This window comes from Accipiter gentilis, chromosome 31, assembly GCF_929443795.1.
Source record: "Accipiter gentilis chromosome 31, bAccGen1.1, whole genome shotgun sequence".
Classification (NCBI taxonomy): Eukaryota; Metazoa; Chordata; class Aves; order Accipitriformes; family Accipitridae; genus Astur; species Astur gentilis.
In genome coordinates, this window is record NC_064910.1 from 7124175 (window position 1) to 7150479 (window position 26305).

Below are 26305 nucleotides of genomic sequence, written 5' to 3' on the forward strand. Positions count from 1 at the left end.
CTCAGGAATTTCATAGCAATTCAAGTTGTCTCCTAATATTAGCAGTATATGGACTACGAGAAAGAAATGAACTAACTTGAAAGACAAAATAATTGAAAAGCTAACTGCATTTTGTATTCAGGAACATTTTTAACTTCTAGTGTCTTCAGTTAAAGCCCCTGATGTGGCAGATCTGGTTTGTAGACATAGGCAACTTCAGCGATATGAAACTATACTGATTCAACAATAGCTGCTGACAAAGCAGGACCGAGCTAGTAGCTGAAACAGAGCCCACATCTGCTCCTTTTGGAAAGACTGGTTGGTACAGTTAGGAAAGCTTATACCTGGGCATTGCAGAATTCTTTTGTTCTTTATATCTATATATATGCATGTAAGTATACATTTATATCTGCGCATACATTTATGTGTACCTATTTTTCTTCCTGCTTAGTGTGTGTAGTCATCTCTGGGTTTCCATCTTATATATTCTCACTTACAGTGAAAGCTCTACTGCTTGCTTGCTTGAGTACATACACTGGAGAGGAATGTGTACTGTCTTATTTTCATTGCATAGATCCCAAGTTGAACAGTAAAATGCTTTAAGATTGCTTTCACTAGCACGTAATTATTATGTGCTCTTTTAGCCAAAACCAACAGCTGCTGCTATTACTGTTTCATTGCACCCTAAAGGCACTTTGGAGAATCAACATAGTCTTTTTGCAGAAAGTTGTACAGTAAGGATTACGGAATGTGAGGGTTGGGGCTGAGATCACAGCGGGAGGATAATGGGATTTTTCATTGTAGATGTGTGCGTATCTTGTCAGTTTAAGAAAGTCTTGGAGTTGATAGTTGACAGCAATCATTAGCTTTAAAGAATATTTCTTCCTGCGTCAGTCCTGGCTAATACTGTTTCTTTGTGGCTTGCAGGTGCTCAGGTAGACCAGTCAGTGTTTGAAGAGCTTATAAAAGAGCAACTTCCAGAGCTGGCTGAACATATGAAGGATCTGACAACCTTAGCTTCCATCTCTCTTTCGTGGTTCCTTACCCTTTTCCTTAGCATCATGCCGCTGGAAAGTGCTGTGAATGTTGTGGACTGCTTCTTCTATGATGGGATCAAAGCCATTTTCCAGCTGGGCTTGGCCATACTGGAAGCCAACGCCGTGGATCTGTGTAACAGCAAGGACGATGGGCAGGCCCTGATGATCCTGAGCAGGTATGGCCATGCAGGAGTGCTCCTTCCATCGCGGACTGTTCTGCCATAAAACAAAGGCATTTGGGTGCTGTTGCGATATCGACGGTGCTCTGTAGGCACCAGCGAGACCCTCCGTGCAGCCTTGCTGCTGCTTTTGCAGTGTCTGCCTTAAACAATGGGCTTTGTACATCAGACGGGTAGATGTCCTGTGAAATTTCCTGGCAGCGCCGAGACATGCATCGACTGCGTCAATGTGCAATATTTACTGCTGCTCTTCATGCCTTCCCTAGAGTGACGGGCTTCCTGCTCCAGACTTCAAGGAGACAGAAGTTTTCTTCCTTGGGCAGCATTTAGTCATTTGGCTGGCTTGCTGTTCCGTGGATGAGTAATCATGAAGGCATTTTTTAAAAGCCTAGCAGCCCGAAAACCAACTTATTTCTAAGTCTGAGCCATAAGACTTGTTTGCTTATTTATATTGAGAAAAGCGCAGTGCAGAGTAATCGGTGTTGCTTATATTTCTTCCCTTCAGGTTTTTAGAACATGTCAAAAACGAGGAAAGCCCTCTGCCACCTATTGGTAATCACCATGCGTTCTTCAGCGATGACCAGGAAGCCTCTCCGGTGACTGAAATAGCTAACCTGATTCATGACTCCTATGAGGTAAAATACTGCTCCCTGTCTACTGGTCAGTTAAGTTAGAATTTTAAAAAAGAAAAAGGTTAAGTTCAACAAGTATGTTAATACTTGAAACAAGAAAGTTAATACACATCTTTACAGATTCTGTGACTAAGTGCTCAAATGCACAAGGCTGGGTGTAGTATAAATACCTACGCTGACAGGTCAATTAGAGACTGGGTATGCTTTTTCTTCAAGGACTTAAAATACTTTAAAAGTTATATTTCCAGTAAATGAGAAATACAAAAGCCTGAAATAATACAAAAATAATAAACTTCTGTTCCTCCCTTGTAGAAATTTGGAGACCACTCTGTGGCACAGATAGAGCACATGCGCTACAAACACCGAATCCGTGTCCTGCAGAGCCACGAAGACACAACCAAGCAAAATGTGGTGAGTAGGGTATTGTTAAGCTACCTCAGTCAAAACATCTTCTCTCTGGAGGCAGGTGGCTTTTGTTTTTTAAAACGAACCACCAGATCTTGAAAAAAAGGATGAATCATTACTGACTCTGGAAAAAGCTCTCTGCTGGGATGCTGATGGCTTTGGTGTTTCTTTTGTGGCCACGTGCATTATTTTCTAGGGTGGCTTTATTCTTAAGAACAACTGCAGGACCATCCAGCCCAGTGCCTTGTCTCTGACTGTGGCCCTAGGCAGATGCCCTGGGAAGAGTGCAAGAAGAGAGCAAGCGCGATGCAATGCTTCCCCATCCTCCTGTGACCTGTAGCTTAGGGACTTCCCCTCTTTGTTTCTAATAGCCCTTGAGGGATTTCTCTTTTCACAGACCTGTCCAACCAGTGAACCTAAAGAATGGGGAAAAATTGCAAAGATTTTTCAATACTGTGGTTTTCAGCTGTACCACATAAATACAGTCCCTGTGGGGCTCGTGGTCCTGCCCATGTCAGTGGTGATGGGAGAAAAGATTGTCACTAACAGGATTTTCTTTCTTTTTAAGCTCCGAGTTGTCATCCCAGATGTTTCGATTCTTCCTGAAGATCTAGAGGAATTGTATGACTTGTTCAAGGTTAGTCTCCCTGAAAAGAAAGAGATGCACCTATCTGAGGCTTCTGGGCGTAACTTCCAGCCGTCACTTTGCAGAGCTGCCTTGGACCTTGTGTCCTCTCCCTGGGCGGTACTATTCAGATGGGACCTTGTCATTTTGTCCTTTTGTGGTTGCCCAGTTGTTAAAGAGAAATAGTAATGTACTGATCCTTCAAAGGAGAATTGCTTCAGAGTTTCCTGTCTAACGTGCTGCTTGGAAATGGTCCATGAGAAATGAGGTTCTGGTAGCTTTCACGTGCAGAATGAATTAAATAATAGGTAGCTCTGCTCACTGGGAGCTCTGCAGTACTTTTAAGTCCTGCTCTCTTCATGCTCTTTAAAGGCAGACTGTTTTCCATGGTGGAAAAACATCCCCACAAACTTGCGTCCTTGCTATTTGTTCCCACTTTTCCAATAGTTTCATTTATTTATTTTTTTTTTTAAGAACTAAAAGCAGTTTCTACTTCAGTTCCTTTATGTCAAGCTGATGTTCGAAAGTACTATTATAAAAGTTTCTTGGAGACAGGGACATCTAAGCTTATATAACTATACTTGATTTAGAGGTCCAAGCATGTAATTATCACCCTTAATGGACTTAACTTTGTGTTTGGACTTAATTGTTCGTAGAATACATAGGATACTGAGAACATGACTGTGGTGTGTTCTTGGTGTTGTGTAGCCTTGTGGCTAAGCCCAGCTGTATCCTCCCTCCATTAGTAAGACGATGCTGCTGGGGCTTGCTCTTCAGTGCTTCCCTCCTCCTCCTTGCTGCTGTGTTGGAGCTTTGACTGGCTTGCACTCTTCCCCTTTCCTCATTTCGTTCCTTGGTGGTGGTTCCTTCTTCGTTAGCTCTCTTGCTCCCCCGGGACAGCTTGTTTTGTTAGGACTCTTTGTTTTGCATCAGCCTGTCCCTAAGGGAAGACTTAACAGGGACAGTATCCAAATGGAGAGGTCTGAGAGAGAATAAATGAGCAGGTGAAGCCTGTATAACACTTGCCCTGGATTTTCTCCAACCCTCTGTACCTTTGGCTGGTTAGAGACATCCTGCGACTTTGAGTAGCCTGCAGTGAATTTCTTCCAAGAACCTGCCCAGTCTCCCTTCAAATTTATTAATTATCCATTGGAAATCATGAGAGTGCTTGGCTGCTCTAATTAAAGATTCATACTTTGCTTTTTCTCACAGGAATGGTCTTGGTATCGTTGTAACACCTCGCGCAAAGAGAATTTTGAGCGTTTCCAGCATACCTTGATGTGAATGCCTTTTTCTGCTGGTTGCGCTCTCTGATACTGCACACAGCAATTCCCCCTCTCCCACCTCTGATTTCTCCTAGAGGGAACATTTAATAAGGTGTTACTGGGAAATGACGCGTCCGGTCGTCGAGCGACATGACCCCAGCAGACCGTACGCCGAGCAGTACCGCATCGATGCCCAGCAGTTCACCAACTTGTACAGGCTGGTCTCGCCCTGGACCTGCGGGGAGCACACCGACGTCCTCGCCCAAAGGACATTCCGGCTCCTGGATGAGAACATGGACCGGCTGATTGAATTCAAGGGGCTCGCCAGCTGCTTAGGTACTGGCTCCCCTTTGGGGTGGGAGGAGGTGGGCAGAGGGGGGAGATGGTACACGGGTGAGACAGGGATGTCAAAATGCCATACAACTGGCAGGGGAGGATGCGGGCAGATGGTTTTCTTGGGCTGGTAATTAGCCTAACCAGTGACCTTTACTAATTTTTTTGTGTTCCAATCACCTGAAGTTGATTAGATTTAAAAGACAGCCTAAGGACATGATTGAATATTGTATTAAAATATTTGATTTCTCGGACAGCAGTAATTTTGTTGAAAATATTTTATGAATTAAAATTATACTTGGGTCTGCATGGAATGCTAGAAAATCCTCTCTACCGGATTGTTGCTCTGAGTATACCTTTGAAATCTCAGTACACCTCTTTGTAACTGCTCTTGAAGACTTAATCTTACACAACTGACTGCTGCTTGCCTTGTGTGTTGACGGTAAGCAGAACAAAAAAACGTGGCCAGCGGGGACTGAGAGCTACGCGAGAGTTGGTTTTGAGGCCACCAGCTGTTCTAATGAGATGAGGCTGCCTGTCCCAAACTCTGGCTGAAGAAGGAAGTGCCACATCTCAACTGTTGCCTGATGCCACATGAAAAAAACTGAATCAACATTCAGAGCTTCAGTAAAACTCAGTAAATCCATATTCTCACCACTTAAGTTTTTTAGAATTTTTTATGTGCACCCAGTATTATATTGTTGTTGGATTTTGATTCTTAAGAGGGATACAACTTTAAAAAAAAAAAGTTCTTCACAGTATTTCAGTGCATTTGAAAGTTAAAAATCTCATTTCTACTCGTCATTGAAAATATGAATTGTATTACATGTGAAGTAGTTACTTCCTTTGGGCTTATTCTATAGAGCAGCAGTAAGGGCTGAAGGGGAGAAATACTAAGAATATGATGGCCCCAAAGGGGGCCAGTTGTCTCTCTCTCCCCTCTCCCATTCCTGTTAATCTGTGGCAGCAAACAGCCTTTGCTAGATTCCCTGCCATCCGCCTTGATATTTTTAAATTATGCTGAAGCTCTGTAGGGTTAGGTACTCCCAGTCTATTTTACAAGAACAAAGACCAAACCAGATGGCTCTCAACTGCTGTTCCTCATTGACAGGCACAACTTAAAATATTTTGATGTGATATACTGGCCATATGTTTTCATGTATTGTCCATGCAAACAATTATCTTTTGTGCATGAGAGGCACCTGATTTATTTTAAACTGTGGAAGTAAATGCTCTGGTTCATTTTCTTCTCGTTCTTTTTTTTCCTTGCAGATGTTATGTATAATGGAGAAATGAATGAAAAGATAAAGCTACTATATAAGCTGCATATCCCACCGGGTAAGAAATCTGAAAGGGAATGAATACCTCAGTTTCCCCCGAAAATCTCTTGCTTTAAAGCTTTTGGGAAAAGGCTGCTTAATGAAGAACCCTACCTACCTTGCTTCCTTCAGCTGGGAGCATATAGGATGTGCATTAGTAATTATGCTCACTGCATTTAAAAAATTACTCCAGTAATTTTAAAACTTTCTTGGATGAAATTTATAGATATACAATGTCGAGCCTCACATCTGCTGCATTCAGAGATCTTTTGCAGTCAATTATATGGTTATTTCTAGACAAAATATGAACTGAAGTAGCATTTTTGGATGACTGATACTCTGTGTACAGTAGAAATCTTCGTATCATATCTTGAGCCAGTTCTCATTAGGTGACAAAATTCTGTGGTGCTTTCTCTCTCTGTGCAAAGTTTTTAATTAAATGTGCCATTCTTGGCAAACTTCCGACTCTCTGACTGCAGCACCAGTCTTACTTACATTACCATAATTTTACAGTATGATTTAATGAAGTACTGTTTAAAAACATCTTTGCTCAATTATTTTGCTTTCTTCAAATATGTAAATTTTAAAAACTTAAATAACCATTATGCAGCATTCGAAGGATTAATCATTACATTTGTTACTTTTTTTTTGGATAGCTCTCACAGAAAATGAACGAGACAGCCAGTCGCCATTAAAGAATCCTTTGCTGTCAACTTCAAGACCGCTAGTCATTGGAAAATCAAATGGTGTGTCCAAAATGGTTCTCTAATGCATATGCATATGAGATAACTAACTTTCCATTTGTTAACCCTGCTCTATTATCTCTGCTCTCTGCGGTTTATTTTGAAATGTCAGTTTACGCCAGTGACTTGAAAATTAATTCTCCTTTTTGTGTCTGCTCCAAAAAAGGTGATACAGTAGATTACCAAAAGCAGTTGAAGCAGATGCTGAAGGATCTAGCCAAAGAAAAGGATACTAAAACTGAAAAAGAATTGCCAAAAATGAGCCAGGTATGTACGTTAGAGGCTGTAGTCTGTTTTTAAAAAAGTGGAGAGTACTTGAAAATGCAATGACTGAATACAACACTTTAGCTCTTTCTGGGAAGGTGTAACTTCAGCCTGAGCTTAAATTCAGTCCTTGAGATATCAAGGACTGGGCTCCTGTGATCCAGGGAGCAGGTGTTTAAAAAATACCAGCTACCTTTCTAGCAGCTCCTTCTCCTCAGACTGGCTGGTGAATAGAAAGAATTTCAGAATTGGCCTCACCTGCAGCGTAACAGGCTGGAAAACAGGCTGATGGAGGCTGGAAAAAGCCCTCCTCCTAAGCCCAAAGAATTCCGGAGAATCCATATTGCTGTTCTGTCTTCCCTGACCTCCTCTCCACCAAACCGTTAACTTCTTAGTCTGTCACCAACTGGGACTTGCCCCGTCTTAGCCAAACGCTGACTAGAACTGCATGAAGTAAGACAGCTGAAGGCTCTCATCATCTTACCATCCCCTCCCTAATGCCAGTAGCGCGTTGTTTGTGTTGTTGGCATAAGGAAATCTACCTGAGGGAAAAGGGTCCCATATTCGTAAAACAGATGTACGGACATGCAAAGAAAGATGGGACTACGCCCAGAATCCCTTCTGTGCTGGTGTTGCCAAGTGAAGTTTCAAATGGGTGGCACGTACCTGACCTGTCAGCTCAGCACGGCCACATAACCTCTCACAAAGGCATCACTTGACTGAACTTCTGCACTCCTTTCCACCCTGAATTAGTCATCCTATGACTGCATGAAACTCGAGGGCTCACAAATTTCAGAATAGGACATGGAAACATCCTCTCTAGCCTGATCATCATCTGTGATGGGTGAGCAAGGGAAGGAAGGAGAGAAAGCGTTTGGGGAGGGAAAATGCCTGATTTTTATTAGTAGGAGAGCTGGGAAAAGATGGGAGAAACAGCAGAAGGGCAGTGGCTGGCAGGCCTGTGGATCACTACTTCGGTTGTAACTCATTCTGTGTAACAGCCATGTTTCCCACCAGTAACAGATCATATTCCCCTGCCTGGTATCTTGCTTCCCCTTTGGTCATCTGGGAGGTCCTGATCTCCTTTATCAAGGCAGCAAAATACTTTCCTGCTCTGCTCCCTTTTCAGTTTGCAGCACCAAGGTTTCCTAGCGTCAGTGGGGGTTGAAATCCCTTTACTAGCTTTTTTTTTAAAATCAGGCAGAAGTTACAAATGAGCATACAAATGTACACAGCATTCTGCCTTCCTTTGCAGTACTGTGCCCTAGTTACCCATAGCGTGGCTGTTAAGTAGTTTTTGTTTTTTCATCCTTTACAGAGGGAGTTCATTCAGTTCTGCAAAACCTTGTATAGCATGTTTCATGAAGATCCAGAGGAGAATGATCTGTATCAAGCCATTGCCACTGTGACCACACTATTACTTCAGATTGGAGAAGTAGGACAAAGAAGCATCAGCCTGGGGAGCGGATCAGACGAGTTCACTGAGGACTTGCAGCCCGAGGCCTCTGCTTCGGACCAGGATGCTGTTTTTACTGACACTGTGAAGACCCCTCACAAAGACTCTCGACCTTCACCTGTGGCTGAAGGGGACTGGACTGTCTCTTTTGAACATATTTTAGCATCCCTCTTGACTGAACAGTCGTTAGTTAACTTCTTTGAAAAACCCTTAGAACTGAAGCCAAAACTTGAGAATGCAAAGCTAAATCAGTACAGCCTCAAAACAAATGGAATGAGCTGCCAGTCACGGGGTGAACAGACAAAACTAAACGCACAGTAGTAGCAAACCTGTCAAAAATGAAATGCACTGAAATGATGCCAAAGCACATACTGTAAAAGGCTTTCAGTTCGCAGTGGACTTTTGATAAACAATTTGTTGGTCTGTGGTTTTCACTTTAAGAGCTTTAAAAGCTAAAGCGTGTGTAGGTTTGTTTTGTGCCATTGATTTATTAATTATGTTCTTGTTTTGAATGTAAAAGGAAACATCTGTCTACAGTGTGAAGACACTGAAGCCCTCTTCCGCATTGGGAAAGCAGAGGCTGGCTCCAGTTGTCCGTTTTTTTTTTGTTTGTTTTTTTTTTTTTTTAAAACAGGGGAAAACACTTCTCAGCTACTGTCCGCAGTTTGTTTGGGTTGCCTTTTTTGCACTAATACTGAAAACTGTTTCAATGCTGGTAATTGAAACTATTTTAATATATTTGATTGTATTCCAATTTGTATGTCTTGCTGAAATGTTAAGTGTACATGGACTGTGCTTCTGATGTTGGTCTGTGAAAACATGCACTTTTCAATAAACCCTTTTTGTACTAGACTCAGATTGACAGCATTTATTGATTTATGGAAAGTAAGTGCCTTTAGTCCCTACTTCATTAAACAAATTCCCTGAGCTAGCACGCTCGCAATTAATTCACTGGTCAGAACCCCACGTTTCAGTGTAGCACATAGACCTGCTTGGGAGAAGCCTGCTGATTCTGCCAAGGAGACCAGTGAGGGACCAAATACAGGGAGTTTACTTTATCCACAAGAGATTACATATATGAAGTACTGATCTAACAGTTTTGGGGGTTTTTTTGTTTTGTTTTTAACAAACTTGGCCTTAACTTAAAACACCTGTGTAGTGACTCTGTATTCCCATAGGAACAAAACAAAACCACTAGGACTGTGCCACCCACATAGGAACATTTGCATCTCCTCCTTATTCCATTCATATGTAACAGCAGTCTACACTATCTTTAAGAAAATTACATCATTATGTACAAGACCAAAGAAAGCAAGATACTTTAAGATGCTGTCACCTGTTCAACTCAATGCTTCATGGATGAGAGCTTGAAAAGACTGGACAATAAAAAAACCTTAGGAATAAACTTTCTTTTTATCCTTTTATTGTAATGAAAATCAGTTTAATTTTCATCCACATTGACTGTCTGTAGACCTGCAAAACAAGAAATTGTATCACCACCTATTACTAGGACAATTCCCTTTTATGTATATGCAAGTCTTCACAAGAAAGTGCACCTACAGTTTCAAAGCTAATTTGCTGATGTACATCTGGAAGAGCAAACTATATATGCAAGTATTGCACGAAATGTTAAAACAAAAACTTTGTGTTAAATCAATTCTGCAAATAAGATACTTCTCAACTGACAAGCAGAAAAGGCTCAAGCTGCTTGAACTTTTGACAGCAGAGGATGTACTTCATATGGGAAAACAAACCTCAAAACCACCCTACATCTATGGCCAGTGGATTTTTTTGTCTCAAAATTTACATGATTATTTCACCAAATTCTGTATTTACTTTTTAATGCTGATCAGGCAAGCTAGCAGCCCTGTTCTCTACAGCAGAGCTAGTTTAATCCAGCAGTTTGACACCTTCATTGGAATTTTGCATTGCAGGAGGACCTGTCCCACTTTGCTACTTGTTCAGAAAAACGTGGCATGGAGGAAGAGAGATGGCATGGAACCTTACCTTTAAAAGTTGTGACTGGTACATAGGTAACCAGTGTGTACAGCTTGTTTGGTGAATCTTCATCCTCATTGCGCTTTCTGGACAAACGCACACGGATACGGTAAGGAACATTCCTATAATGAAGGTGACAGATTAATTTTCAGTAAAATATGTATTGAAACCTGCTAATTTCATAGAAAAGAAAAGTTATTTCCTCCATGATTACTACCCCCCTCAAATTCTCAAGCTTTCCCTATTTGTGCAAAGACAGGATGAGTCAATTCTGTTTCTATCTCAGCATCCTAAGAAAAGCAAAATCCTGTACCTTAGCAATTGCACTGTTTGCCTTAAGAGGACCTTATTGTTTTGGTTTTTAGTTTTGTTAAAGTGAGCAGGTAATGTTTTACTGAGCCTTGAATAAGATGAATCCATAATCCAGTGGGAGTATGAAGTCAGAAGGGCATCATCAGTCCACTACTGATCCAGGAAATACACTATGAAGATGATCATGAAGCACAGCGTGAATATGATCAGCAAGCAGCTGTTACTAACAAGCATTTCTTACTAGAATAGAAAATAGTGAGGAAAAAAACCCCCAACAATCTGTTCTGAAAGCCTGAGGCCCCCGCTGAGTCAGAGTACTGCCCAATCTGTATGCCAGAAGTCATGTGGAAATTCTAGTAAGCATTAGACCCAAATCAAGATCTCATTAATGGGCATATAATAGCTTAACATTTCTTCCTCACAAAGCCCATGGAACCACAAATAAATCACTTAGATGATTTTGTTTGTAAATAGGCAAGTCACAGCTTAGCATCCTCCCCGAATACTGTCCAAAATATGCTGCTGAGGGAAGGCACAAAATTATTTGTCCCACCATTTTTCAAGTAACCTCCCACCTCAAATGAACCCAGGATTTTGGGAAACTCCTGTTCAGAGTACTTTGCTCCATAGAACATGTGAAGAAACTTCCTCCTTGCTGTATGTTCTCAAGAGCATAATTACTAAATCAGATGGATGCAGTAATTCAGACACAGGGACCTGCTTTGATTTACTCCCTTCTTGAAACAAGTCAAAAGCATTTTTCACTACTTTACTTAGATCATTGACTATCATACTAGCTGACATGGTGATTTTAGCCTCTCCTCATCCTTCCAGAGGAAGGTATGTTACTTTGCGTACATTATCTATTCTAACTAGTGAAAAATGCAGTTAAACTCACACTGGAAAGACAGATGTGATGACTCCTTGCTCCACAGACAGCACTTCTACCAGTTAATGTAAGGAAGTCTTGGTTAGTAGCCTCACTACTAAGCCCTGAAGTTATGCTGTCACCTGGCTCAACTGCTACTTCATCATTGCATATGAACTGGAACAGCTCAACAGGAAGGAAAGAGAACCCCTGCCCAGAAGACCCAGTAACTTAGTCCTATCTTCCCACTCTGTTTCTGAAGGAAGGATTGGCCTAAGCACACAACTCCAGGTAAAGGATTGTAAATATGTCATAGGCTAGACTTAGGAATCCAATTCCTAGAAGACATGGTTTAAAACAAGGGTTTATGTGTATCCAGTGCATCACTCACAGTATTAATCCCTACCAGTTAACCTTTTATTATGGTTTAAGAAGTCCCACTCCTCGCAGGAGTCCTTTTGGACTGTCTTCACATATGTCAAACCAAATCAGCTGCCTCTGTATCAGTGATTTACCTGAAGTTGTAATTTTTTGGGCCCAAAATTACTTATCATTTGTACCTTCAAGACAAGATTAATGGCCCTATTTAAAACACAGCTCATTATTTCCTTGTGTAGCATTTATCAATTCAGCATGCTTTGAAACCTAGTCCTCTTCAGACACATTACACAAATCCCAGGTACCTAGCCTGGGACTGCAGGTATCACTAAAAAGCCATGTTTCTAAAAACTGTCTGCTGCAATAGGGACTGGGGTGCTGCAGTATTACAATACTCCAATCCTTTCTCTCCCCCCCGCCCTCTGCCCCCAAACTCGCATTCCTTCTTTCCTTTGCTTTACTCTTATTAGAGGTAGGAGGAAGTTCCTTCAATTCCAGAGTTTACTGAAGCTTTGCCACAAATGAGCTGAGAGAGCTGACCAGAGCAAAGGCAACAGAAAGATCAGCTTGGCATGCACATTATAAGAAAGAAAGCATTTGCAAAGAAAATGCAAATACTGCAAGAAGTATACAAATTTTTCTGCCCCTCCAAATCCTGTACCTCCACCTACACAGTTACAACTTTCCTCACCCATAAAGGAAAGTTGCAGAAACCTACCTTATTCCTTTAGCCCAGACTGCTTTGTTCAATCTGGTGTCAATGCGAACATCAGGAGTACCCATTTCTTTCATTGCAAATTTACGGATTTCCTTGAGAGCACGCGGTGCTCGTTTCTTGAAGCCCCTAGGATGAACACAAGAGCCATTTCTTTAACTTCAGAGAACCGTCAGCATTGGATACTTGTTGCAGCATTCGACCACTGACATTCTCTAAACATACAATCCAAAGAATTGTGTTCAACTGCAGTTCAACACCTGCATCATAGTATGACTAGACCTCTACTCTCATAGGTAGCTGCTAACCTTAATGTCTATGCCTAATAGAAACCACAGATACTTACATAGAATAATTTCAGTAAAATTTTGCACCTGCAAGATCTCCCGGACCCTAAGTCTTACTCAAACATGTTGACATTAAAACTTATCACAATATTACTGAAGAGATCAGAGATTTCACAGATACTCTGGATCAAAGGCCTATGAGAAAAGCAGTGCAACAAGAGTAATACAAACTTGACAGAATTGTTATCAGTATCAAAATAAATGGCAGAAGAACAAAACTGATGCTATTCTGAGTAACAGTTTCTGCTAAAGAGTATTTGATCATTACTTTCTTCACATTAGCAGGACTGCACCAAAATCACCATCAGAACTGGTTTTTTTACAAGTATAGCTTGTCTCATGCCTATTATGGACAGATTCTGCATGACTGGGCATTTACACTAAAAGTTACAGCTGCTGCACTGTGAGTGTTTTGTCATATATATTATACCCACACCGTAACATGCAACTAGTGCCAAAGGTCCCACAGTGGGTTATATTTAGTATTACTTGCATGCTGCTGTTGATATTTAGTGCTAGAAATCAGGAGCAGGGAAGTGATTACAAGTGAGACAAGTGTTGAACAAAAAGTATTTCACCCCTAGTACTTCACACCAAAACACAAGAGGATAACCCAAAAAGAAGTGGATAGCAGGATCATCAGCATTAAAAATAGACTGAATTGCCATAAACAATCAACAGGCAAGGCCAGAATATCTTATTGCCATTTAAAGGCACCACTGCCTCCCATCCTCACCCATGGTTTTGCAATAGACCACTGTCTCTTTTCTCTCCTATTCTAAGTTAACTTCAGCGATTTCACCACCATTTGTTTTGATTCGGATATAGTTTTCTGCGGCATGACTGTAGGCATATACATACAAAGCGAATCAAAGTATTTTCTCAACAAGTCCTCTCAAGCATTTTACTCGTATTTTCTCAACAAGTCCTCTCAAGCATTTTACTACTACACAATTGTACAAGGTTCAACATTTTGTCAGGTAAAATGCTACTCTCATTTACACACAACAAATACTGTTTAACTCAAATCACACCCCAATTTACGCCTCACACAATTTAGTGATAAGCATGGAGCCAATCATTTGATTACAACAATATTTAATTTCTAAGACTTACTACAGTGGGCAAAACTTTAAACTTTGCTTGGGAAAGAACGATGACCTGTACACAGAGGTAAATAGACCTAACTCCAAATTAAGTCCAGAACACTCACAAAAAAAGAAACATGCTTGTTCCCGAAAGCCACATGCTAAGTGTAGGTCTGCACAGGTACAGAGCTGCTTCCTCGGGACACAACTGTAGCACAAGGGACTAAAACATCACACATGAGCATCGGTGCCGGTAAAGACTCATTCTCTGCCGTTTAAAACTGAGTGAACCCACCTCCAAATGCCACTTTACGAAAGGCCAATTTCACTGATAAAAAGAACTTACACGCCATGGATCCGCTTGTGAATGTTGATGGTATATTCCCTAGTTACCACCTCATTGATGGCAGAGCGTCCCTTCTTCTTCTCGCCACCTTTCTTTGCAGGAGCCATCTGAGCAACGCTGAAAGGCATCCATGCACGCATGAAACGCAGACCCAACCTCCCTCAGACTTTTCCCCGGTCACCTTCCCTCCCATCGTCCCCAGCTCCCTACAAGCCACACAAGTCCCGCAGTGAGAAACTTTAAAACTTAAGCTTAATTCATCGCCGGGGTTGCACCGGTTGCGGATTTGACGCGGCAACTTTTCAGCATCGCACATGCATTAATTATTCTCATCTCCCCGACAGAAACGTGAAACATGTCCGAGACTCCTCGACCCCTCCCCATGAAGACCGGGCTCCTGGCCAGCCCCAAGCGCCCCTAAGACCCCCCCCCCGTCCTGCTTCTGTGTGTCCAAACCCCTTCCTTCTCCAAGGCGACCCAGAAGGGCAGCTCAGCCTGTCCCGGAAAGGAGACGACGCTGCCACAGAGCCTCCTTCCAGGGACTGACGGCGGCCTACGGCTTCCCCCCTCCCTCGCCAAGGCCCAGCCCGGGCCGTAACCCCCCCACAAGTGCCCCGCAGGCCTCCCCGGGCCTGCGCCCTGCCCGGCTCAGCGCAGGCCCGGGGCGGGGGGGGGGGGGGGGGGGGGGGCAGGGAGATGGGCCCCAGCCCCGCCGAACGCGGACCCGCCGAGAGGTACCACCCGGTGCCTCCCGCACCGGACCGCCCCCCGCGCCGGCCCAGACCAAGAAATCCCTCCCGCCGCAGGGTCTGCAAGGTAGATGGAAACGGATTCGGCAAGCCAACCCCCAGCAATGGCCACTCACCCTGCCCGGGTACAGGCCGGAAAGGAGCGCGCAAAGGACTGTGGGAACGAGGAACCCTTCCGGGATACGGGGTGGGCGACTGCGCCGGCGCCAACCGGAGAGGCGCGCGCCGGGGGGAGGGGCGGGGCTCAGGCCGCCGCCGGCGGCGGACGCGCATGCGCATCAGGGCTCGGCGTCTGTCAGCCGATAACGGGGAGCTGTGAGGGAGCGGGCGGGAACCCGCGGCTGCTTCCACGCACACACCCCCCCCCCCCCCCCCCCCCGCTCCCACACACACAGAGCCCGGGGGGGGGTCCTCTGACCCCGGGGGGATCCGCTGACCCCGGGGGGGAGCGGTCCCCGGCTCTCTCGAGCCGAGAGTTGCTGCTGGCGCAGCCCCCAGCCGAAGCCCCCTGAGGCAGGGTTCGCCAGCGGAGCCAGGGACATGGCGGCCCCTCAGGTGGCTGCCCGCCTGCTTGGCCCCTGTGTGGGAACGCTGCGGGCGGTGCGTTGTACGGGGACCTCGGCCGGGGGGGTGGTGGTGATGGGTGCAGCGGGCGGCTTGCCCTCTTCAGGCCTGCGGCTCCTGCTGCTGAGACAGAAAGGCGGTATGGCAGCGCGGGGTGGGAGTCTGGCGTAACCACCCTGTCTGGCCCACCTGCCTGGAAAAGTGACCCACGCTGAGTGATTTATGTTGGAACGAGCCAGGTCTCGGTTGTAACGACGTGGAACAACAGCCCCAGCTTTATGAAGAGGACTGGCGTTGCGTTGCGTGCGTGCAGTAATCTAAAACCAGAAGTGCGTACAGGGAGGAAATAAGACACACCGTGAAAAACTAGGTATTGATGTAAAGCTGTTCTTGCAAGTGCCCTGTATCCTTCGAACAATATAATAACCCGGCTCATTAGAAGGCAGCCCCACCCTATTTGCAGCTTCTCCCTGTTAACAGCTTACAGTGCTGCTGGCTTTACAGAGAGAAGTGTTTGCTCCAAGGCTGAGCTTGGTTTGGACATACCCAATCAGGAGAGATGTGGGTGTATTACAACTATCCCTGAGAGTAAAACAAATTCTTAAAAGGCATTTCTCTTCCTGTGACTTCCATTGTAGTAGTTGAGATTCATCAAGTGCTGCTTCTGCAGGTATTTCCTTTGAGGTGCTCATGTTCCTTCATTGCCTCTCTCCTGCATGAACATTTTGGCCTACAGATTTCTCCTCCCCTTTCCCAGAATAAGCCCTTACAGGATTGGGTGGAATTTATGAAGCTGGCCTCTTTAACTTAGCCAACTGGCCTTTGCTTAGGCTTGTCTACAGTTAATGGAAAGAGAAAGGTTTCTTCAGACATTCAGTGAAAGCACCTTAGGGTTTAGCTTTTTAATCTTCATCTGGTGGGGTCACTCTTGCTTCACTGAATGCAACAATTTAAAGAGATGAGCAGGCTAACTCCGGCTGGTACCTAAAGTTAGTAGTTAAAACCACTTTCTTAGAGACGAGATCTGATCTCTAAACACTTTTTAGAGACCAGATATTTGATTCCCTCATCTTCTTTCAATGGAGTAAAACAAAGGGATTGTATGAACTGAAATACATGTGTACCGATCAGTGTTACGAGCCTGTCTTGCTGTGGAAACAGCAGGGTCATTTTGCCAATGGGTTTCCTTCAGGAGATTCTTAGCTTTTTCAAAACTCAGGGCAAATGAACCTTTTTCATTTCTTGGAAAGTTTACTTTTACCATTTCCAGCTCCCAGTCCAATTATCTCCATTGTTCCTTTATGGCATAGAAACCAGAGCTGAACACCTGGGCCCTGGTGATGTGATCCTTGGTACTGAAAGGCAGGAAGGGCAACATGGTCTACACTCTCTTGAAGCTAACGCTGGCTCAGGTGGCTGCAAGCTGCCCTGAGGGATGTCCCCTTTCAGTCTTGCCGCAATGAATGAAAATGTTACCGTGCTCAGTTATCCACCTTGTTCTGTGTTGGAAGTTGCTGCTCCTGCAGCAGAGTCAGCAGAGGGAGAGCAGACCTGTACCTTGGCTGCTCCATCCTGTCGTCAGTTTGAATTTAACATGAAAAAGAGTCTGCACAAGGATGCCAAAGTGGAAACCAGACTGTCTACAGTGTGGGCATGGTAGCAGTTCCAGCAGAGCTGTATCAGAAAACTCAGGACAGCAATGTCTTAAAACACTGAAGCTGGGCGTGGGTCAAAGGCCTGGTACATCCTGGGTCAAACCATTCTTTAAACCATCTGTTTTGTCCTAATCTAAACCCATTTGCGTGGAAGTACAGAGCTGCCTGAGGTCTTTAAAGTTTTAAAGGAGCTTAAAATGAGCTGTCTGGGCTAGCAGCTAATACAACTTCCTGAGCTACCATTCTCGTTGTCTATGCCATGCCACAGATCCCATAGGATAATACGTGTTTTTCCTAACTGGGTGCAAAACACCGTGCAAGGCTATGGCTAATATTAAAAATCTAAAGTGAATCACATATTTGAACAGCCACAGGAAAATGTGTGCAAGTCCTGCAATAAAGCCTTTTGGCTATTTTATTTTATTCTACAAATAAAGACAACTCCATCATTAAATGGAAAAAAATAATAGTTTGAGTTGTATATAGCATGAAACAGTAGTTCCCGTCACAAAAACATTTCTAATTCATTAGTTTATTACAAAATATCCACTCACAAAAAAGCACAAGCACAATCTTTATACTTGTGAAATGAGTTGATATTTCATATACAAAATAATTTCCACATAATTCCATATAATTTTATTTTATATAGAAATAGGTCATATTACAACAGCTGTACAATACACTACTTTTTATTTAATAATTACATAAAATCTTTCTTAGAAACATATCAACAGAAAACATACAAAAAAAGCGAAAAGTGCATTTCTTTTTTTCCCCCCAAAGGAAAATTCAATCCTAAATGTTATAATGAAAGAGATATGTAATAGTCTGCAGCATCCCGAGTCAGTGGGCCAAAACACAGTGCATATTTCTCAGAGACTTGCAGTGGGTGAGTTTAGGTTGAAGAAGGATCCATGTTGTACTATTGGAGAGCTGCATGATTGTGCTTACAATTCGAGTTCTCCTTTGCAATCACAATTCAGAAAACAGTCCAGTGTGGGTTGTGGTTTTTCGTTGGTTTGGTTTTTAGTAATGAAGAACAGTTAGGGTAAGCTGCATAATACTTCTCAGATTCTAAATCAAGGGTTATGAGCTGTAGACCATCTTCACCAATGACTGGGCTTTCTCCTCCATCGGATGTGCTAATTTGGCCACAAGAATAAGGAAACAAACTTCTCTTTACAGAAAGTGCCTAGGTTTTGTCCTCTGTGCAGTTGTGCAAAATAATAACAATAATCATAATAAAAATAATCTCTTGTTCTCTCCTCAATAGACCTTTGATGCAGTGCTTTTCATACACAAAAGAAGAACTGAAACAGTGAAGGCCAAGTACCTCATGAGTCTGTCGACAGTCTTTTGGAATTGCCAGATAGCTTTCAGAGTGACACGCCAAGATTGAACGCCTCCTCCTGCGCACCCATTGGTGATGGAGGCTGCACGGGATAGTGTTCCTTTTTATTTTGCTCTGTCAGTACGTACTGTACTCACGAGACAGTGCAGACTGAATCCAGCATGCTGTAAATGCACTGTCTGTGGCAGTCTGCACTCTGTGGCATACTTCTGTCATAGAGCTTTGAAAGAAATGCTTGTGCAAAAGCCAAAACAGTAAGTAGAAAGTCATTCTCTTCTGCCCCATGTGCCCATTGGTTAAAGCTAATCGTGCATCGATTGTGCTGGTGGGACTCTATCGCAGTGGCTGTGGTAAATTTGATGATTCTGATAAGCTATTGCTTCTTCTTGATGTTAGTTGCTGCTGCTGCTGCTGCTGCTGCTGCTGTGTCTGATGATACCCCATATTTCCTTGCTGTGGCGAATAAGATGGCAGGAGCAAAGAATCAGGTTGCTCATTGTGCAAAGAACTTGGTGTTTGCACCTACAGATAAAATAAAATTCATCGTGGTGTTCGAGTCTTTCACATGTTAAAGCTCTTAGTCCTCAATCTACAGTGTGCTTAAAAAATACTACTAGTTTGGCTGCCTTTTATTTCTGGGGCTATTCGGCATGGGGTTAGCTTACCTAATGCTAGAAGAAATGGACATAAATTGCAACAAAGAACATTACAGTTAGACACTGAGAAAGGTTTTCTAATAGGAGTGCACTGCCTAGGATTTGCAGGTTATCCTGGAAAGCCTGTTTCAGAACAGGGTGGGTGAACGTGTCAGAAATGACAGGGATGATAGAAATGAAACAGCAATGAAACAGGGGATCCTGGTGTTCCACATGCTGTCCCTTCTAGCCCTTCCTTTTTGTGAGTTTACAGTAGGGTGTGACCTTGCAGTGGTGAAGTCGGTGTGAATTTTGCAGGTGCTTTTATTTGGAATGGTATCTGCCATAGTTTTTTCATTAATTCTCAGCTATGATAAGGATTTCATTTCAGTAGCAAGAGTTTAATCATTTGAGGTTGATGATGCTGTTTCAGTGATGCCAGTGGATGTATGATCAGGTTTTATAGACTCGGTTCAGCTCCTTTTGTGTTTAATATAGAGACACCTCATTTCCCCCCTTCCCCTTTACTTTAGTATGTGTTGAATTAGGTCAAAAAATAAGTATTTTTACATCTTCAAATCACCTGGTTCTTTCAGGCAATGTGCTCCAGTTTATCTTCTTTGCCTTGTGGAGTTGAGAAAATATGTTAATTTACTGAAGGGATCCAGATATCTGATCCAGATCTCATTTTATGTCAACGCTGGTAATTAAAAATCATCTTTTGACTTGTAAACTAAGCAAATTTTATACTGAATAAAAGGTACAGAATAAATCCTAAGGCAGCAATTTTCTCCCTCTAGAAATACACTTTAAATATAACCAGGATAATCTGATTATGTTTCCAGTACAGAATTAGCAATTTCCTTTTAAATATTCTGACTGTTCTCACTGCTCCCTTGCTATACTGGAAGGGTACACAGTACTGTATCAGTGTCTTGCACATTTCGGTATCTCTAAAATGGCCACTTCTGCCATGATCAGGCTCCCACTGAAACCTGGGGCCCTGTTTGCACAGCGCATTTGCCTTATTACTCTGCATGTAGATTTTATACATCGTCCTCTTTGTCCTACCCTACCTGCAGGTAGCGTTGTTGCTGATGCTGTTGGTGCTGGAGTTGCATAGGTGGCAGAGAGGGTGGCTGGGAAGGAGGTGTAGTGGCGAACCCTTGGTTTAACACTGCTTGTCCCATCAGTACGATTGGAGAGCTGCTGCTGGAAGTTTGCACTTCCAAACTTTGAAACATTTGTTGGGTTTGAGAATACCTGTGGAAGAAAGAAGCAAAACAATCAAGAACAAACTGTTGGAAGCAGAGGTCTTCTCTTAGGATAGGGATGGAAGTCCCTAGTCTTCATAAATAATTCCTAATAAAGTATTCCAGTGCACGGGACCTGCTAATATGAACAACGGCACTGTTGGTAGCACTCTTTTCTCTTACTCTGTGCATGAGCTGGACTCGGAGGGCAGAATACATCTCACCTCAGAATCCAGACCACATTAAACCAAATGGCCTTTGATTCAGTATTAATATGCTGAGCTCTGAACTGCAGTGAGAGAGAAGTAAAGACACCTCCCGTTCTGCTGCCTGTGCTCCCCCGCGACTGCCTGTGGGATGGTAGTCTCTTGCAGAAAGATGGCTAGGGTTGATTACTTCTTAAGCTGCTCATATACATATTGCCAAGTATGGTCAGCAGTTCCTATCGCTGTGAGCCACATTGCAGGAACAGAAGAAGCCTCTAGAAGTCCTCGGGAGTGAGGGATGGGACAGAAACAAAATACTCGGCTCCTCTTGCCAGTCTGCGTTTGCATAGCAAAACTTAAATACATGTTGTTTTGTGGAAGGCTGTGGGCAAAACCACAATGGAGCCATTGCCAACCCAGCCTAATTCTGTTTATCCTGTAATGGGTGATGAGATCATAGCGTGGCATGTGTTCGCTCAACAGCTGTTCAACATTAGGGGTTAGTCAGAAATGCTACAGTTTGGGTACTTGCGCTAGGATGTGAGCTCCTAAAAAAGGGTCCTGTGAGTCAGGGAATCCACATGAACTGGGAGATGTATCTTTGCAAATCAGGCCTCTTTTATTTAGATGCTTAAAAGCAGATCTAAAATGCTGTATATTTAGAGTTGACAAATTTAACTCAAGATAATCTTAAACAGCAATAGTGATGTTTACAAAAAAGTACTGAATAGCTACATTTCTGAGGTAATATACAGAATTACTTTTAAAGTAATGATGTGCAAACAGTTTCCTATTATTTTAGCAGTTCGCAATATTCTGACTGATGTTTCCTGCTTCCTTCATCCAGATTTTGAGGAGACAAACAACAGAGGTGGTTTGTTCAGCAGCTTTTTTGAGAAGTGCTCAGGTGCAGGGGCCTGTTGGTTCTTTCAGTTCTGCTGGTGCAGATCAGGCATAGCTCCACCGGCGTTACACCGGTGTCTCACTGCTCAGAGAGCAGGGGCTTTCTTGGCACCGGTCATTTCAACCGGGCCAGGGCTGACTTTCTCACATTTACCTTGGTGGGGGAGAAGTTCCAGCGCTGAAGCAAGCATCATGTGAGGGAGAAAATTTCCCCCAGCCTTGGCTTCTTAAAACACCACTGGCACACTGTGTCTCTGTCGTCCTTCCTGATGTGACCAGGCAGGGTAAGGCCGACCCTGACAGTAGAAGGCAGGCTCAGCGCAATAACACGTTCCTGCTATTTATAACTACTTCGTCATCTGACTAAGGAAGGCTGTTTCCCCTCAAAAGCAACTTTGATGTTTTATTTTGGACAAGTCACATACTTAGCCTGGGAGCCCGCCATGCTGAGGTCTGAAGGGTGTCTTGCATTACAGGATCCAGGCATCATGGGCTGAATAGGCTGGCTGAGCAACAGTCTGGTGCGTGGAAAAAAAGAAAAAGCGACACTGCTGTTACAGAAGGACCACACAAATCCCACGGTTTGAAGACAGAAACAGGACGCTTTTGTCGGCACGGCATAAAGCTGAGCATTAGAGGTCTAACCTCAGCTCCTGGCTGTGGCGGGCACGTCCCGGGTGCTGTGAGGTGGAGACTGGGGCAGCGTGTGCCCGCTCCGGTAACGTGGGTGCCTTGCGGAGGGGCTGGGTGCTAGGATTTCAGGAGAGTGAAATTTCTTTTGCTCCTGCTGGTGGGAATGACCCGTGTCGGAACGCAAATTTTTTTTGCTTCCCACGCCTGGCTGGACGCCAGGGTGGATCCTCCACCGCCCGCCCCGGGGGAGCCCGAGACAGCGAAAGAAGAGCGGAGCCATCCCACCACCCCGGGGCCCGGGAGATAAAGCCTCGGACCGGCGGAGCCTGGCTCTGCCTCGGCCCCCGGGCGGGCCCGTACCTGAGCTGCTGGTCGTGGCTGCAGCCGGGGGCGGGCGGGCCGGGGGTGCCGCCCCGCGGCAGGCCGGCAGGGGGCGCCGCGGTGCCGCCGCCGGCGGGGGCTGCGGCGAAGGGCGGGGGCGCGCCGCGGGGGGGGGCGGCCGCCGCCCGGTGCCAGCTCCGCGCTCCTCGCAGCCTTGGGGCCCTGCAAAGAGAAGACGGGGCGGAGAGCGACAGCGGGGCACGGCCCGGAGCGGGGAGGGTGGGGGGGGGGGGGGGGGGCAGAAAGCCTGAAGACGCTGCACCGTGACGGTCGCCGTTAATACCTGGCGATGCGTCCGCCCGGCTGCTGTCGCGATAGGAGGAGCGACGGCTTTCGCACCCGCCGCCCCCACCCACCTCTGCCCCCCGGTTTGCTCTACCGGCCTGCAAAAGCCTGGGGACCGGAGCGGTGTGAAAGCAACCCCCCCCCCCCCCACCACCACCACCCCGGTCGTGCAGTCAAGCAGTTGAGGAGACAACCCCGTGAAGACACGAGCAAAGTTAGGTGTGATTAGCGCTGCCCTAAAAGCCCAACGATGGGAATTAACCTTATTAAAGGAGAAAAATGGTGGGGTTTTTTCCTATTTATAATGCGGATACGCTTTTTATTTTAATAAAGTCGTTATAATACAGGTAGGGAGGAGGGTAGAAGCTACAGCTGAGGGGTCTGGAGATAATGGTGCAGCTACGTTTGCCACACACTCAGGCAGCAGAAATAGGAGCTAAGTTTTCTGCGAAGGGAGGTACAACAGGTGGGTGGAAGCGCAAACACTGGAAATGCCGAGAAACCAGCGATAAGAAAAAAAATCCCGTGCCAAACCTACTAGCTTTCACAGATCTCAGTTACTACTAACCGAGGCTGAATTTCATTTCCCTGTGCAGGAATCTGTTACGCTCACAACCTGGGGGTCTCGCACAGATCGCAACGTATTCCGACTGTGTGCCACCACAGCGGACAGGCTGCGCTGCGTTGGTGGCATCCAAGTGGATTCAGGGAGCAAGCAGGGGTAAAGCTTGTTTTGAGACATCCCACTGCCAACACTACTATTGCTAGTTTCCAGTGTGGTCAGTCAGGTTTCTTTCAGGATCAGCTGAAGAACGGTAAGTCATCCACACCTTTTGCATGACCCCCCCCCCCCGCTCAGTTTTCAAGCTGAAACAGCTGCTCAAGTAACCCTCCTGGCTGAGGTCTTAAAAAGGGGATTTAAAGTACATGCTATAGAGAGACCCTTTATATAGGCTGCCCTTATATAGGAGAATAGGGAAAGAAAGGCAAAGGCGCACTTACAGGGCTGACACGATTTTACTTGCTTGCTTAATAACAGCTCGGTGTCCTCTTTCCATATAAATGCTTCTCTATTCAAAGAAATGATTACCTGGCTCGATATCACGCTTGCTTCTCTCAGAGCTTGCTGGTTCGCTGTTTGCGAAGATGCAATTTGCCCTTGAAGTTGAGGACTGGGGACAAGCTGCTGCTGAGAAATGGCCCCTGACCTCTGCTGTAGCTGTTGTGGCTCCGGCTGCTGAGTATTGCTAAAGCTCAGGGACACTGTTGGCTGTTGTAGGAACATCTGGAAAAGAAGCGGGGAGAGTTTAAGTCCAGAGAGTTATATCCAGCTGTCTTGGATAATGAAGGTGACAATTAGATCCAAATGTATTCTAAAATAAAGTTATCGCGTTTCTGGATTCACTATGCATTTACTTTAGTTGGAAATCACCTCTCTTTCCTAAATTAACAGTTCCGCTGTCTCTAGTTTCTCGATTTCTTGTTCTGCAGGTGCGCTCATTACTTGCGAAATGTGTCCTGAAGGTGCAAGTCCTCTGTCCGTGGGGCAGGCACAGCCCTTGTAAGAGTGGTTCCCTGTACATTCACTGCGTTCTGGGGCACCCTGACCAGAGAGAAGAGAGTGACTCTGTGTCTTTTCAGTCCTTTCATTTCTTCTTTCAACAAAACCAGCCTGCCTTTCAGACAGGGCTGCTTTTGAATTTGTCTCTGGAAATTCAACACCTTACATACAGTTGGATTGTTGAACGTTTTTAATGAGGCCACAGTCAGGCCAGAGCTCTCCGTGTTGAATAGCTGTGTCCTTACCATTGAGAAGATGTGTAAACAGACAGTCACTGTCATTTATCTGATTTCCCATCAGGTAACCGACACCCGGTGTTCTTCCTAACTGTGCCATGCATTTGACTTGTGCAAAAGAGCTAGCAGCTCCTCTGTCAGTGTTTCTGTAAATGATACACTCTCCATTCTTGCATTGCAACATGAGGCTTTCTTCTTTAAAAGTTGTAGGGCTTGGGAATTTTTGCTTTTCTAGGGGCCATTTCTTCTATTACAGCTGTACAGAGGAAAAAGGCATATTTTAAAACTATGAATTATTAATGCTACAAGCTATCTTTGCAATATTTCGAACCTCGCCTCTTGCCACCAAGGACTGTATGGAAGTACACATCCCACGTAGCTGAAGGCATTTTTGGATCTGATTCTGATTCCACACCACTGCTACACGTGTGGAACTCCATTAATTTAAGCGGAGCTACTTAGGGCTTAAATGAAATCAGACTCACAATTATTCTCTTCTTCATTATTCATCCATCAGTCTCACGCCTAGCAGTACGTCTGAGGTACGCCCAGTAATTAGTACACCTTTGTGCAGCTTATTGCTATATTAACAATTCCCTAAACTATCACGTCCCCTCTAATTTTTCTTGGAAAAAACCCATACCTTTCTCCAAAGGACCAGCACAATGTATTGCTTTTCTTTGCATAAGTGTGGGTTGATCCATCATGTTTGTACTTATTTATCTAGCTCTTAAAACACAGTTTTTATTTAAATATGATAAATTTTTAATGAATTTCTATGTGCCAAGATTTTACTGAGAAAAAAGGTACAGACAAAGCTTACATTAATCAGCTGGGAGAGGGGGGCAATTAAGGAAAATGTTAAGGGACCTAAAGCAACGGCTTGTTTCAGGTGCTGTAGGCTAACCACATCTCGAAGATGTCTGACAGAAATAAATGGGTCAAGTAATAGAGTTGGGGCTGCTCGCAGCAGGTCTGAAACTAGCTCCAAGTGTTTTCTTTTAAAAACACTGCTCACTGAATTTGGAGCCATTACGTATCAGAAAGACAGATGGTCTCGCAACTTCTGCCAAGCAAATAGGTCTTATTATGAATAAATCAAATGCAGAAATTATGAAAATTCATTTTCTTGTTTATTTTCTGTATATAGAAGCTAAGCTTTGGATATGTTTAGCAAATGAACTCACTTGATTTGCTCTAGCAATTAAACTGGTCGCCATTCATATAAAAATTTGATGTAAAATTCAGGGCAGGTAAAGCAAGTAGTGCGTTTCAAAAATGTGATGGGGAGTGTGAGCCCAATGGTACTGGTCAGATCACTGCAAATTAAGACCTTTAGGAGGATTATCTTAGGTGTCCTTCCTGTACGTGGCACACAGCACTGGAGAAATACTAAGTTCATCCAATGCAAAGTCAACGTCTATCGATGCAAATATCAGGCAGGGTGCAAACTTGCTGTGAACGACTTAATTTGCAGGGACCTGCCTGTGTGTATGCCTGACTTCCAGATGAAGGCCAAGGAGTTGATCCTTGAAAGAAAGCGGAGTAACCTACTTTGCAATTACCAGAGTGTGCCACTGGGTAGGAACGTGCACAGTTAA

General features: G+C 44.3%; 3 protein-coding genes and 1 long non-coding RNA gene across 6 annotated transcripts in view; 2 read left to right on the top strand and 2 right to left on the bottom strand.

Moving 5' to 3' along the window:
• TBC1D8 (TBC1 domain family member 8) overlaps positions 1–9089 on the top strand; it is a 50021-nt gene extending 40932 nt beyond the window's left edge. For both annotated transcript variants that reach the window (XM_049834237.1, XM_049834238.1), the window contains exons 12-20: positions 907–1192; positions 1701–1830; positions 2140–2238; positions 2801–2869; positions 4218–4458; positions 5728–5793; positions 6431–6520; positions 6684–6784; positions 8100–9089. In XM_049834237.1, coding sequence (XP_049690194.1) covers positions 907–1192; positions 1701–1830; positions 2140–2238; positions 2801–2869; positions 4218–4458; positions 5728–5793; positions 6431–6520; positions 6684–6784; positions 8100–8558 — 1541 coding nt within the window. In that variant the 3' untranslated portion in view covers positions 8559–9089. The remainder of the gene's footprint in view (positions 1–906; positions 1193–1700; positions 1831–2139; positions 2239–2800; positions 2870–4217; positions 4459–5727; positions 5794–6430; positions 6521–6683; positions 6785–8099) is intronic.
• Positions 9090–9638: 549 nt separating this feature from the next.
• RPL31 (ribosomal protein L31) lies at positions 9639–15238 on the bottom strand. 2 transcript variants are annotated; one of them, XM_049834259.1, is made up of 5 exons: positions 15155–15238; positions 14290–14406; positions 12512–12637; positions 10245–10357; positions 9639–9710 (listed from the first exon to the last, which is right to left on the bottom strand). In XM_049834259.1, the coding sequence occupies exons 2-5, from the start codon at positions 14394–14396 to the stop codon at positions 9679–9681; spliced, it is 378 nt and encodes a 125-aa protein (XP_049690216.1). In that variant the 5' UTR covers positions 14397–14406; positions 15155–15238; the 3' UTR covers positions 9639–9678. The 2 variants fall into 2 exon arrangements, with proteins under 2 accessions (XP_049690216.1, XP_049690215.1); XM_049834258.1 differs by lacking the exon at positions 15155–15238 and having other exon boundaries at positions 14290–14428.
• A 100-nt stretch (positions 15239–15338) lies between these two features.
• LOC126052926 (uncharacterized) lies at positions 15339–18609 on the top strand. Its single transcript, XR_007510191.1, has 3 exons — positions 15339–15593; positions 15842–15972; positions 18534–18609. It is a non-coding gene; the product is annotated as an uncharacterized LOC126052926 (long non-coding RNA).
• The window catches only part of NPAS2 (neuronal PAS domain protein 2), a 106683-nt gene continuing 98010 nt past the window's right edge, over positions 17633–26305 (bottom strand). The window contains 6 exon segments of the mRNA XM_049834239.1: positions 17633–19133; positions 20323–20509; positions 22034–22126; positions 22602–22730; positions 22732–22784; positions 23998–24192. Of these exon segments, the coding sequence (XP_049690196.1) occupies positions 18945–19133; positions 20323–20509; positions 22034–22126; positions 22602–22730; positions 22732–22784; positions 23998–24192 (846 nt within the window). The 3' untranslated portion in view covers positions 17633–18944.

Excerpts from the sequence above, each read along its gene's own strand:
- RPL31 (XM_049834258.1), bottom strand. The coding sequence starts at position 14,417 with ATGCCTTTCAGCGTTGCTCAGATGGCTCCTGCAAAGAAAGGTGGCGAG. Across the intron at positions 10,358-12,511 it reads GTCTGGGCTAAAGGAATAAG|GAATGTTCCTTACCGTATCC; the intron begins GTAGGTTTCTGC and ends CCTTCATTATAG. Across the intron at positions 9,711-10,244 it reads ACCAGTCACAACTTTTAAAG|GTCTACAGACAGTCAATGTG; the intron begins GTAAGGTTCCAT and ends CTTGTTTTGCAG.